The 14,330-nt window shown below is 42.2% G+C and overlaps 1 protein-coding gene across 2 annotated transcripts in view; it reads left to right on the top strand.

Annotated features, from left to right (window-relative positions):
• hspa12a (heat shock protein family A (Hsp70) member 12A) overlaps window positions 1–14,330 on the top strand; it is a 31,007-nt gene extending 16,677 nt beyond the window's left edge. The window contains exons 6-12 of one of the 2 annotated variants that reach the window (XM_084710017.1): window positions 116–232; window positions 2,430–2,601; window positions 5,369–5,455; window positions 6,266–6,370; window positions 6,714–6,972; window positions 8,772–8,875; window positions 10,441–14,330. In XM_084710017.1, coding sequence (XP_084566143.1) covers window positions 116–232; window positions 2,430–2,601; window positions 5,369–5,455; window positions 6,266–6,370; window positions 6,714–6,972; window positions 8,772–8,875; window positions 10,441–11,072 — 1,476 coding nt within the window. In that variant the 3' untranslated portion in view covers window positions 11,073–14,330. The remainder of the gene's footprint in view (window positions 1–115; window positions 233–2,429; window positions 2,602–5,368; window positions 5,456–6,265; window positions 6,371–6,713; window positions 6,973–8,771; window positions 8,876–10,440) is intronic. The other variant, XM_084710018.1, reaches the window with a different exon arrangement.

Below are 14,330 nucleotides of genomic sequence, written 5' to 3' on the forward strand. Positions count from 1 at the left end.
GATAGTATTTCAAATGTTTAAATACTCGCACGTAGATTCTAGAATGTGCCGTTGGAAAATGGGATGGTTGAGGAGAGTAGAGATTAAATGCCATGTTGGATTTGGTCCCCGGCAGGAGTTGAGTGACCAGTCGGGCGGAGAGTTTGACAACAATGACGTGAGATGGGTCATCACTGTCCCAGCCATCTGGAAGATGCCAGCTAAGCAGTTCATGAGAGAGGCTGCCTACAAGGTACTATGGCCTCTGTAAAAGGCCACAGACAGACACATACGCACACTCAAACACGTACACACAGCATTAGCATGAAAACAAACCCACACGCACATATACACTATTTCAGTACTGAGTACACGCTTACAAAGAGACACCAAAACACACTTGACATAGGTCCTCTTTTACATCATAACACTTTCGTAGCTTTATGAAAGGCGTTACATTCCTCTTTCAACATTAATTTCAAAGGCTTTTTTCGCAACTAAAGGGTCCTTAGCTTCGAGATGATGCAACTCCCCGTCTTCACCCCTCACCTGCTCCCTAGAAGGCTCAGCCCCCAGCTGTTTGTCTGAGGTACTGCAGGTGCTGAGCATTTAGTGATGACTGGGCGTGTTTCGGCCCTGTCTGCCACCACTGCAGCTGCTGTGGTGTATTGCAGAGGAGAGAGAGGAGAGTGGAGGTTCTGGAGCTGCAGTGCCCAAAAGTGCTCCATCCCCCACTGCCAACACACGTGCGCAATACACACGCACACACAAACACACACAGAAACATGAACATACAAATACCGAGACCCACACACAATCTCACACTTACACACACATGCTCCCTTTCACACACACACATGCACACACACAGACGCATGGATGTGTGACTGTGCCTCGGCAGAGTCACACTGACCTACAGACAGCAGTAGGGGACAGCGAGAGGGGGCCGTCGGTGCCAAGACAGCAAATCTGTACTCGACTGGTAGAGAATGCTTGCTGTTTAATAAGACAGAGAAAGAAGCTACCAGCGAGGACTACACATTTAGCACCATAGAGGAATACATATACGAGAACAAAATGATCTCAGTTAGTACAATCCCATGATGAAAGCTGTTATCAACGGTACCACGTGGCTAGAGTGGTCGTGTCATGATGAGCTATTTGCTCCACAGAGCCACGCCGGGCTGAGAGCGTGTGTCAGAGAGTGCATGCTCAACGGGTGTGGTGCCACCACGTCGAGGAGCGTCTGTGAGGAAGGGCGTCTGTGAGGCAGGGCGTCTGTGAGGCAGGGTGTCTGTGTGTGCGGGCGGGCGAGCCTGTGTGCACGTGGGGCGAGGGGCCGCCCATTAGTATGTGCAGGGGAGAGTCACATGGGTGTGGCTGTCTGCCTGTGAGTCTGCCGGCTGGTAAAGACCGCACTCTGCAGGGAACAAGGAGGAGGGGCTGGACCAGAGGGAGATTAGCGGAGGGAGAGAGGGGACGGAGACGAGAGGGAAGACGCACGAGGGAGATTAAAGATGTGTGTGCGGGGTGTGGAGAAGGGGAGATGGAGGGATGTGAGAGGTGGAATGAAGGAGGACAGAGGGGAGAGACGCAGAGGAGAGAAGGCTCTTTTATCGACTCGGATCATCTGATATCTGCAGTGGGGATAGAAGCATGGAGGTGGGGTGTGGGTGGGTGTGGCTGGGTGGGGTTTAAGTGTGCATCTGCAGTGACTCAGCATCCTCTGGCTGCGATCATTAATAATCATAAAAGGGAAGAATGAGGGAGGAGAGGACTGTCCCCACCCCCTTCCCTCTCCTCCTCTGTCACCTGTCACGGATCTCACTGGGGACTATGAAGGAATTCTCAGCCTCTCTGAAAGGGATGGGCCTCTTCATAGGCTGCAAAGCAGCAGAACATAGACTGCCAACTAGCATCATGAGATTCTTGATACTGGCCCAGCACACTGCAAAAGCATTAGATGTCATAGTAGTCGAGTATAGTGGTGGTCAAAATTGTGTAATATAGCAGCTTTTGGGATTTACTTAAATGTTTGGATTAGGTGATTTATTGCTTGTGTAATTTCCTGTTGATGGGACGTGGCCAAAGTTCAGTACTTCTCTTCAGGCAATTTTTCATTTTGTCATTTAGGAGGACAATAACTTATGCTTGTTATTACAGTAATCATATTTTCAATGAACGATTCCCTTTGAGCTGCATATTGTCTGTTGGCCATGTGGTGATGATGAAGGGTAATTAGTGTGAAAGGGAAACAAAAGGTTATATCTCCATAGTTACGGCCATGCGGGCCAGCACACTTTAAATTGTAGGTCGCCTTTAGGCTTGGAATGGCTGAAATTATACATTGTTCACTGGGGTTTCTTCCTACTAACATTGCTGTTGTCATTATGTACTACATTGTGTGAAGAGCTAAAAACATGTACTTCCTGTATTCTGCTCTCCTTTAGTCTGGTCTGGTCTCCCGTGAAAACCCAGAGCAGCTCATCATTGCCCTTGAGCCAGAGGCAGCATCAATCTACTGCCGCAAACTCCGCCTTCACCAGATGGTTGACATCAGCTCTCGGACAACCCAGAATGGCTTCAGCCCCACTGAAAATGTGGGGGCGGCAATGACCCAGGGTAAATCCCGCCCACAACACAGCATAGGCCAATGAGATCACTACTGCACCATCCCTCATTGTTTACATTCCATATATGTTGCATTTTTGTCTTTCAAACTAATCTTGATTGGTTGTTTGTCAGCAACCTTCAAATCAACGCAAAATGTATTCAATATTTGTTTTTTATTGGTCCAATTAGCTTGGAAGGAAACCAAGGTAATAGTTGGTAGTAGCACCCAACACAGAACGTAAGAAACTGTGATTGGTATAGCTCTACTTTTATTTTATGCTCTACAGTGAGTATTGTACTATGATGTTATCAGTTCATGTCAGTTAACATCACAATGTGAACATGTATCAGAGAGTGTCAGGAATAATTCTGTTAAGCAAATTCTTTTTGATGCTTTTCTTTATATTTTTTCCCTCCAAACTAAGGTACTCCAAGTCCTGGTAAATGGTCATTTTAATTCAGACACCCATTGCATGAAGAACAGGGATTTCTGACCTGTTGAATCCTTTATGTTATTCCCCGCATTCCCCCCTTAGTTTGCTGTTGCTTCTTGTTCATGAAGTAAGATGTTTAAAATTGCATCTTCATCGGATGACATTTGATGTGTTGGACATAATACATGTGAGAAATTGTATCATTCTTTTGCAAACGTACAGCCAATAAAGACCATACCTATACTAAATACCAAAGGGTATTTCAAACATGCATTTTGGTAGATACGCTTTAGGTAAAAATAGTTTGAGCCTCAGCTAAAATGAAATCCTATACATTTACCAGCATGTGAAGCAGCGATGGCAAATCACTTATCCTTCACTTTTTTGCACAACACTCTTTTGTATTGGAAACATTTCTGTTCTACACCAATGATCTAAAGGAGAGATTGAGAAGGACGTTCCCCTTCAGTCTCTTCACAGGCTGACTGTACAGGAATGTGACTGAATAGCATTCACAGTCTGGCATTCAGTTGTAGGCAGACTTCTGCGGAATATTTTCTTGTTCTGAAGAGATAGAAGCTTCACACAGTAAATGAAGGTTCCTCTTTGTCCCTCTGAGATTGGCGGATTGCATTCTATTCCATTTGATTATATTCATCAATTGATGGGGGACATATATTTATTGGAAAGTGTTACATGTAGGTAGTATTGTGTCATATATTTCCATTTTGTCTCTCGGGTACTGTGTATTTTAGCGCTCAAAAGAACTTCATGAGATACTGTTTGCATTGACCTTTGAGATTGGAAGGACTCTGTAGTGAATAAGCACAATTTCAATATAAATTAGGAGGAACTACTTGAAGTGATAAGACTGATTGAAATGTCACGATCTCAAGCTAGTAGTAATTATAACACTGGCTCGTTTAGGACAGAAAACTGTTGCCTAAACTTTGATTGAAAATGAATACAAAGCTTTTTCTTGCATAAAAACCTCTATACATGTTTACCTCACAGCCAGTGGGTGACAGTGTACTGGTTTGGTGCTGTGCTTATGTTTCACCATGCTAATCGGATGTTCTTGCAGTGCTAGGGGCTATTAGTGTATCTTCAAAGCAGATGGCATTGCATGGTTTTACTTTATGGACTTTTTAATGACCTGGTTCAGACAGCTTTTGAGTGCAGAGATCCATGGCTTCTGGCAACAGTTTTATAATGCTTAACCAAATGCTCTGTGTTTTTGAAACTTCCATCCACCATTCATATCCTTCACCTAAATAGTCTTCAGGTGCTTCATTTAGCAAGTAAAGAGAAACCTTTGTCAAGTGGTCATATTTATGCAGACTGCCAACTTTCCAATTAGCAGCAATACACAGGATAAAAAAGGAAAGGTTAAAGAATATAAATATGTTACAGTCTAATACTGGGGTTTTATAAAATAGGATGTTACAAGACTTTTCCAGATGACTTCATTTGGTGTTGTAAGGAAAGCTCACAGGAAATAATGATTTTGCTCCAGATGCTTCCTCTGCATCAATTGTCACACAATGTCCTTCCCTATATCCAAGCAGCTATTCTAAATGTAATATCTGCATCTTATATGTACAAGCGAAAGCTCATGGTTTCTTGTTGTTAAGAAATGGATATGGAGTGTCGCTATTGTGTTATAATCAAATTCAAGATCAGTTGCACAGTCACTCTAGAAAGCTAATGGATTGGAAAAGTCCTTTCTCCTCTTTTTCCCCTGTTAGAGGAAATGCCCGTTTGACTTTTAGGTCGGTGTGGTCATGCTAAATACAACAGTGTTTTCCTGTTGTTTGACAGTTCACACAAAGTGCCAAATTTCTTGTGTCTTCCCCCTGTACAGTAGGTTAGCAGTTGTTAGCATTCCTCAGTGCTCTATTCAATTATTTTATGTAGAACTAACATTTTCTCAATTCTATCTGTAATTATAACCAGCTACAGTAGGTAGATTTCTGTTTTAACAATGACCAGTTTACAGAATTGGTTGAAATTATATTATTGGGTTGTAAGGTTTAACTTAACCTCTAGTTGGATACACACAGTTTAGACTGTAGTAGCTGTCATAACATTTGAAGGGAAAAAAACAGCCAGCACAGTGCATGTTTGTTGGAGGCTCCTTCCGGTAGTACTGTAACTACAGCCGGGCCCCATGGAATGTTCTGGATGTGTTCCACTCACCTCACAGGCCTGAATCCCTAGTCTAGACCCCACGGAATCACCCTGCCGCTTGCCTCACATTGTTTGACCCACAGCCTCACGCCCACAAGCTCTTCTGCCCGCTCTCACACTCACCCAGCCATTCTCTCTCTGTTAATAACCAGCCAAGGAGCATGGCCGGCGCAACCGACAGAGCCGCACGTTTTTGGTGGAAAATGTCATAGGGGAGCTATGGTCGGAGCTGGAAGAAGGTAGAGTTTCTCTCTCTCACACGTTCTGTTTTCTTATTTTTCTCTTCCTGTTTTTGCCCTTGCTTTTTCTAAGGCCGCCGACCTTGCATCGTAAATGGAGATGCAATATGACCAATGTAGGCTCCTTACACGGTATTAGCGAAACAGTTCATGTTCTGAAGCTTTTCACAGTTTAATGAATGATCTCTCCACTTATCAAGTGCTGTCTGTAAATTTAGATGAAGCTTATCAGGGTTACTTAAGTTAAATCCGTTTCAGTCTTTCTATTCCTGGTCATAAACACTATTGTGTGTTCTGGCAGTAATGTTTTGTAAACACTATATTTACAGTATGAGTGCATATTGGTGCATATTATGAGTGTATTCAATTCAGGTTGTGTTGACTGTTTCATCACAATTTAGCATTGCAATAGTAGGATCTTTTCATAGAATGACCGACATCAAGTCAGACTTTTCCACTACCTGTACTAATTCCCCCATCCCATCTCTTCATACACACACACACACACGCACCCACACACACCCCTTCCCCCTGCCCCTCCCCATAGCCCTCCTGTTTGCTTGCCACAGTTCTGTATATGTAGTGGAAAACTAGGTCACGAATACCCACTAGGTCTCTCTTTCAGGGCATTGTGTTGTCTCATGTATCAATGTCCTCAGAGAGTTTCAAAACACAGAAGCAGAGTTTTAGAGGGAAAACCCCAAAGTTACTTCACAGAAGCGGAGCTACAGGTTCACCTAAATCCTATTGGATTGTGTCTTTCCGCCGCCTCTCCCTCACATAGTGTTTTCTTTCTCTCCCTGTCTCTAGGTGACCGCTACGTTGTGGTAGACTGTGGCGGGGGCACGGTCGACCTCACGGTCCATCAGATTCGTCTGCCTGAGGGACATCTCAAGGAGCTGTACAAGGCCTCAGGTACAGAAGCACCCAGTGTTGTAGCTCTCCCCTTTTCTATTTTCAGGTGGTATATTTTAGCAAAGGCTTTAGACAGAGCTTTCTGGCACCAAGAAAGACAGACAGCAAAGTGGTCCACCAAAACTAAAGCAACCATTTTTCCAGTCAAGGGTAACCATGTTGACTAAATAATTTGACAGGACCGAAAAGCAATATAAACAGACCTTCCCCTTTCAATGGGCTTTTATTATCCAACACAAAACTATAATCTGTCCCTAAAACTGACCCTCACTAGTTTTGTCGACACAGTGACACATGCCATTTTTGAGTTGTTATTGACCAAGCCTCGTCTTCCCCCCTGTAGGTGGTCCTTATGGCTCCATCGGTATTGATTATGAGTTTGAGAAGCTCCTGTGCAAGATCTTTGGTCAGGATTTTATCGACCAGTTCAAGATCAAGCGACCAGCCGCCTGGGTGGATCTGATGATCGCTTTTGAGTCCCGGAAGCGGGCAGCAGCCCCTGACCGGACCAACCCCCTGAACATCAACCTGCCCTTCTCCTTCATCGACTACTACAAGAAGTTCAGAGGGCACAGTGTGGAGCATGCCCTGCGCAAGAGCAAGTGAGTGTGTTTGTGTGCGTGTGTTGGTGTGTCTGCACATACAATTCAACAGTATACGCTGAGAGGTTGAAAGCTATTGAGTTAACAATGGTTGAGTCGGTGTGTTTCTACTATAACAGTTTCTAATCTATTTACTGGCTGGAACATTATCACTACTCTTAACTACAGTAGATAGTATGCACTCCCATTAGTAATGAATAAGAAACATCTTGAAACAATATAACCAATTCAGGTGGTTAATTTTGATGTCTAGAAATGCTAAATAACATTTATAACCCAAAAAAATATGACCTTATGTCTAAGAGTACAATAATTCAACATTTACAGTCACGTAACTATAGTGCAATAAATATAGTACCTATTATAAAAACATTGTAGTTACATAGGAATTGCTATGTAAATAAATAGTATATCATTTTGTGTTTAACGGTATAGTTTATGTTAAAAGTGGATGTTGTCAAGGAGCAGTTGTAGGTTGTGTACTAAATAAATATAAATGTTAACGTACACTTACCCCTGAAAAAGTCCAGGCTTCTACATACCAAGTTTCATGTGTCTAATAACTTAGTACAGATAAACTGTAGTGAAGTGTAAATACATAGCATTTCCTGCAGAGTTGTGAGTATAGGTATTGCTATGTAATTACAAAGTACTCAATGTAACCTGATAGTATTGCCAAAGTTTTAAACAGAGAAAGATTGACAATAAATCTGTCATTTATGTCCTTTCACACGTCTATGATGAAGAAAGTGGCCCAGTAAGGCATTCCTCAATGTTCCAATTTAAGGAGAACAGTGCAGTCAGCTCAGAGACTGTCTACCTGACAACATCATTAGCTGACTATGAACTGACTTTTAGCTGACTACTAGCTGTCTACGAATTCCCCTCTCAGCTTCTTACAAGTTGCTTGGATTGTGATGTCATTATTTACAGTGTATGAATGCGTTTTCCCAGATGTTATTCAGGATACTTACAGTAAAAAAATCTCCTGCCCTGATATGAAGCTTGGAAGTTAAAATACTACTGTAAATATTAGTAGATTTTCAAGATATCTTCATTTGAGAGCCTTGTTCACTTTAAAGCCATCCTGTAGTCAAGCTACTAATGGCACCATTTTCCGTCTGTATGGATTTTCATAACCTCTTATAAAACCTCTTGGGACCCTTAAAGACATTCACATGGTGGAAACCTAAGCCTCCAGCCCTCCGGGTCATCTGACTCATAACTGTAAACGTAGTCTGGCTCACTGGACAAAAAAATGTGTGTGATAGATAGTCTGAGGCACACACACGCACATACACACACACACACACTTCTGAGAACACCCTACAGAGAACAGATGGTGCTGTAGATCCTGACAGGATTTACAGTTTTCTGGGATGGAGGCTAGCGAGCGTGGAGATATCAATATGAGCAGAGCGCTGGTCTCCCTAGAGAGGATGTCCTGGCCTGCTGTGTGTAAGCCACACCGTGCTTCTATTGTTCTCCTGTATGCACATGTGTTTGTGAGCAGCCTACAAAGCACTGGATGTCATTTTCACATTAGGCAGCGCCCCCAGTCAAATCCAGAACAAACCATGGTCTCATTTTGACAAGTTTCTCCAGTGTTACTGCATTGCACATTGCTTTCATATGTGGTCATGGTGTCATTACCCTTTGTTGTTTTTGTTCTGTTTCTTCTACTCCCTTCTCTCCTCCTCCTAAATTCTTCCTCCACCCTCCTCCCTTCGCTTCTCCCTCATTCCTTCACTCTTCACCCCTTCCTTCCTCCCTCCTTCCTCTCCACCTCCTGTGTACAGTGTGGACTTTGTCAAGTGGTCCTCTCAAGGCATGCTCAGGATGAACCCTGACGCCATGAACTCGCTCTTCAAGCCAACCATCGACCATATCATTCAGCACCTCAGTGAGTTGAAACTACATTTATATGTTGTGGTCCCTCACCTGCAAACAGTGTCCTACGATTTAGTTAACATACACAGTATCTTATGATATATAGTCGTTCCCATGCACAATGTGCTATGATGCATAGTAGTTACCATACATAGTGTTTCCTGCCTTTGAGATCTGACCAGGTGTCAAACCAGGACGTCAGTGTAGTCAGATAGCAATTTTGAGGGTGGGTGAATATGTAGCAGAGTGCAGGGTTTTCTTTATTAGACATGCACACACACACACACACACACACACATGCAGACACAAACACAGACAAAAACACCTGAAGATGCATTTGTGATTATATAGTAGCAGATAGTGGAAAACGATCCAGGTGTGTGTCTAAGTCCGTTCCAGATGGATGAGAAAGGAGACGGTGTTGGCTTGTATAACTCACATGTGTCACACATGTCAACCCTGAATGAAGGTTGAATGAAGGTGAATCCTTGTGCCTTTTCTGAATTTGGAAATATCACTGACTAGCTGAAAGGCACAAAAAGAAACTACAAAATTGAGGTTTTATCACAGAGACACTATCCTTCATGCTTTGGGTTATTGATCAAACAGACATTCAACCTACTGTACAAGAGTGCCCAAACCGTAATCAACTAAACACATTATCCTGTGATTCCTTCTGGAGAAATTTTTGGGGCACCCAGTACACCCCACATTTGATGCACAAATCTGGGCAGCCAATAGTCTCCTCCCCCCCTAGATCCGTCACTCTCCATTATTCATACGGTATCTTTGACCTGCGGAAAAGTAGGTCAGGTTTTTCTGGCACGCTCGGCTGAGATTCTGTTGAGGTTTTTTGGTAATATACTGAAACACTTTGGCTTAAAGGGTTGTATTTGTTCAAGGTGTTTTGATATTATCCCTAATTGAGTAAACACGTGAGTCCTTACAATGATTTACATTTTTTCTTACGATTTGAGAAAGTTCCAATCACACAAAATTCACCCTCTAAAATTAGCCTGGCTGGGTTAGGGTTAGGACCAAAAACATTTGGTCGGGAAGTTGGGTCTGGAGGGGCTCGATTGTGGAAAAGCTATATATATATATACATATATATACATATATATATATATATATATATATATATAAAATATATATAAATTGTCAGGGCGGGCTTTATACGATGATGGACATATGATCAACAGTAACTTAATCAACAACGTCACCAAAGAGCGCTTGGGTTTAATTCGTTTTCAACAAACAACATATTAGGTTGCTCTAATTGGCTCTATCCAATTGAGCGAAGAGGCATTTGTTTTACTAGCTCGGTTGACACACGCCCCATAGTAACAGCCCAACGGAGAGTTTTCAGACTCATATTCTGACTGGAATTATGAGTATGACAACGTCAGGCTACTCTAAAATAGGAATGTGTAGAGAAATATTCTAGTATTCCCCCATTAAACATAAGTGTTTTGCAAAGGCCAAAGCGTTTAAACTATCCAGATTCCAAATCAAGGAGGAGTATAATTGCACCTCATCCAATATCTAGTTTAACCAGAACCCCCCTGTACGTTTCAGCTGAGCTCTTTGAGAAGCCAGAGGTGTGCCACATCAAGTTCCTCTTCTTGGTAGGCGGCTTCGCTGAGTCGCCCCTCCTCCAGCAGGCGGTCCAGAACATGTTGCAGGGCCGCAGCCGCATCATCATCCCACATGACGTGGGTCTGACCATCCTCAAGGGTGCCGTCCTCTTCGGCCTGGACCCTGGGGTCATCAAAGTGCGCCGCTCGCCCCTCACTTACGGCGTGGGCGTCCTCAACCGCTTTGTGGAGGGCAAGCACCCGCCGGAAAAGATGCTGGTGAAGGACGGCACCCGCTGGTGCACCGACGTCTTTGACACCTTCATTGCCGCCGACCAGTCGGTGGCGTTGGGCGAAACCGTGAAGCGCAGCTACACGCCGGCCAAGCCGTCCCAGCAGGTCATCGTCATCCACGTCTACTGCTCGGAGAAGGAAAAGGTGGGCTTCATCAGCGAGCCGGGGGTGAGGAAGTGCGGAACGCTGCGACTAGACGTGAGCGGGACGGAGAGCCCCGTCGCCCGGCGTGAGATCCAGACGCTCATGCAGTTCGGGGACACGGAAATCCGGGCCATGGCTGTGGACGTAGCCACGTCGCGTACCGTTAAGGCTAGCATTGACTTCCTCAGTCAGTAGACAGGGGGCGCCAGACACTGTTACAAAGGGGTCAGAGGTCATAGGGAAATAGAAACCTGCAAGCACAGCACACACACAATGGACTGGGCACAGTTGCTGAAATGCAGTAGGTAGCAGGCCTGAGAACATGGCCTACCTTGATGCCAATCTATTATTTGAAACGCGGCACATCATTCAGATTCAGACTAGATGATTCAGATATGCTACATGACGTACTAGCCTGCTCTTTGCTAGTTGTGTTATTGATACAGCATGGCAGTCCTGTGTTATGTCCATTGTGTGTGTTAGCTAACTATGGTTGTGTGGTGAAGCTGTAGCTTTGTTAAAAAGCAGGAAGTTTACACAGAAGTTTTCCAGCTTTCCGACTCACAGCTTCATTATACAGCGCTACAGTATATCAGTGTCCTCTCCAATCCTGGCTCATCAGAGGACACTTTCATAAATGTTGTGAATCATTTAAACTACAGAAAACTTTGAGAAAAATTCTGCATTCAGAAACTCTCCTACCCATAAGGCCACACCTTTGCTGTGTCAGGGTTTGAGTGCATCTGAAAGGAAGTGCTTTTCTTCTACGACACCAACTTAGTTATTGACAGTAAACTACACTGGACAGCTTTCAAATTTGTATTTACCTTATTTCCCCTCACTCCTTATGACAAAAGACATCATAGAAGGGAAGAATTATATCTTACAAAACAAACTTGGTGCATACGCTTCAGAATATATGAGAATTCTGTTCATTGTGATTACATTAAAGCAGAACGTCCAATATTATTGATATCAGTTTAAGGAATTTGGCTGATTGCTACATGTACATTTCAGTTGAAAAAGGGAATGACTAACACTACACATCAGGCTTAAATAACAAGTCTTTACAATATATAATTCCTCACCAATATAGATGTAAACAATTCACTCTACCTGTTTGTTCCACAGCGGAATGTGAATCCTAGAATGTGAAGGTTTACTGAGAAGTCTTGACAGATGGCAGAGAACATGCTGCTAGCTGAATCAGAAAGCTCATTTTTAATGTAGCCACTGCAATGCGCTTAATTGTTGCCTTCTTTGTTAATGTTACTTAAAACAACCAAGGACAAAAAGCCACCGAATCTTTCCGCTTTAAACATGCCAATTTCATTAGATTGCTGTGCACAAAAAGTACAGGTTCTTTGGGAAAGATGAAATGAAAAATATGTTTATTTCTGTAAATACAGTATTTAAATATTGTACAGATTTTTAGCGTTATTGTTTGAGCAGCTTCAATGCAGTGTGCGGGCTGTCACATCAACAACTTTTTCCATTCTTCTCACCAGCATGAGAGTCTGAGGCAGATGTTCAGTGGTGCATTCACTCTGTGTGAGATTTTGCCCAATGACTGTAAAATAACACATTGAAATACCTTTGTCCCAAATATCTTGCTATTTTATTTAATTAGGTTAAAAGATATTGAAGCATGGTTTTGGCTAATATCTGGATTTGCTTAGTATCTATCAATATATGTAATGGAGAACCCTAGGAGTATTGATTCTAATAACTGAATTGGACAACGTTATTTATACTGAACAACTTTTTACAATTTATCCGGCTTTTGAGAAATGTATCATTCTTCAAAAGCCCAAAAGTAATACATTGTCATCAAAGCTGACAGTTCCAAAGCCTATCCCTTCCTCTTCCTAACGCAATAACTATTCGTGAACTATTGTTTTTATGTTGATTTAGCATCTACATTCCCTACTTTGAGTACAACCAATGAAGATTCTGCCATTTAAACAATGTTCAACCCTAATGGAGAATGATCCATTGCAATTGCAATGACACGTTTTATCTTCAATATAATGGAAAGTGGCATTTAAGTAATTTTGTTAAATAAAGGAGTGCCTAATTTAAGATATCAAAAGGATTAACCTCAGGTCATGAAAAGAAAAAATCATGCATCTTTTATGGTGGTCAAAGAAAGGCAAATAGCTAGTATCTTCTTAACAGAATATTGGATTTAAATCAGTTTACTGGTCCGCATTATTTGTTCTGTTTTGGTGCACTCTGAGGAGTTGAAAGGGGTTACAATGATTAAATGAGGGCATTGACAGTTACTCTAGCATTACCTCACTACAATTGTCAGTTTAAGAATTGCGCGAGCTTCAGTACCTTACACTTGTCTTCCACACTCTCCTGCAATGCATGTTTTGCATGTGGAACTTTGGAATGGTTAAAATAATTACTGCTCACCACACCTTCTTTTGCTCCTAAGTTATGAAGTTATCACTGATGATGATGTTACACAAGTCGGGTCTCACTGCTACCGTGACCAATCATTTGCTGCTGCATGAGTCAGTGCACTCCAAAGAGGTTTGTCCGTTTGTTTTCTTCTCAAGGTTGCCCCCTTCAAGCAGATATGCTGTGTATAGACCTAAGAAGACTTCATTTGCCAGTGTAATAGTATGTGTGAACTCAATCCATCAGTAATCGAGTCATCTTGCTGGATTAGATCACTGGGCTCATGCAAAGACTGTAAACATCTGTATCTTGCTCAACTGAACCCTTAAACAGTCCCATTCTGTCCTCACTAATGCTTTACAATCTTCCCCCTAACCTCTGCCTCTCACCTTCATAGACTGGTTAATCAATGAATGTTAACTCTGAAGAATAATTAGAAAACTGCAATGTTTTACCTTTTAATGTATGATCCTTTGAATAAATACTGTGTATTTTGTTCAGCCTCCACTACTATATAATGCACAATATTCTATGTAGCTGCTTAATCTTTAAAGTTATGTTGAAATTGTATGAAGACATGTTTAGCTAAAGTGAGCAGTATTCAGTTGTCAAGGCAGCATCCTAACCCTAACCAGGGAGCTAATATGTCATAAAAGCTACAATGTTACAATGTTAGTTCACCTAAAGTTGAATTAATTGGTGTACTGAGACACTGGTCTAGCTAGCTTTTGCATACTAAAACTAAAAGTGATTTTCTCTTAATCTAGAATATGTAATAGAAGCAGATATAAAAAAATGAAGCTACTATATTTTCTGTTTGTGGTAATAAAAGAATGTGACTTCACCTCCCTGCCAAACTTGCCACCATCAAAACCTTTTCACAAACTGCACATCATTTTTTTTTTTTTTTTTTAATGCACAATGTCCTTTTTCTACTTTATTGAGTTACATATTTAGTGTTGTGCTCATGCAATTACTTTAATCAATGCCAAGTATTCACAGTCAAACTGTCACCCAATAAAATATATGTGTCTTTCAAAGGTA

Source organism: Hypomesus nipponensis, chromosome 11, assembly GCF_054491055.1.
Source record: "Hypomesus nipponensis isolate SF chromosome 11, ASM5449105v1, whole genome shotgun sequence".
Taxonomy (NCBI): domain Eukaryota; kingdom Metazoa; phylum Chordata; class Actinopteri; order Osmeriformes; family Osmeridae; genus Hypomesus; species Hypomesus nipponensis.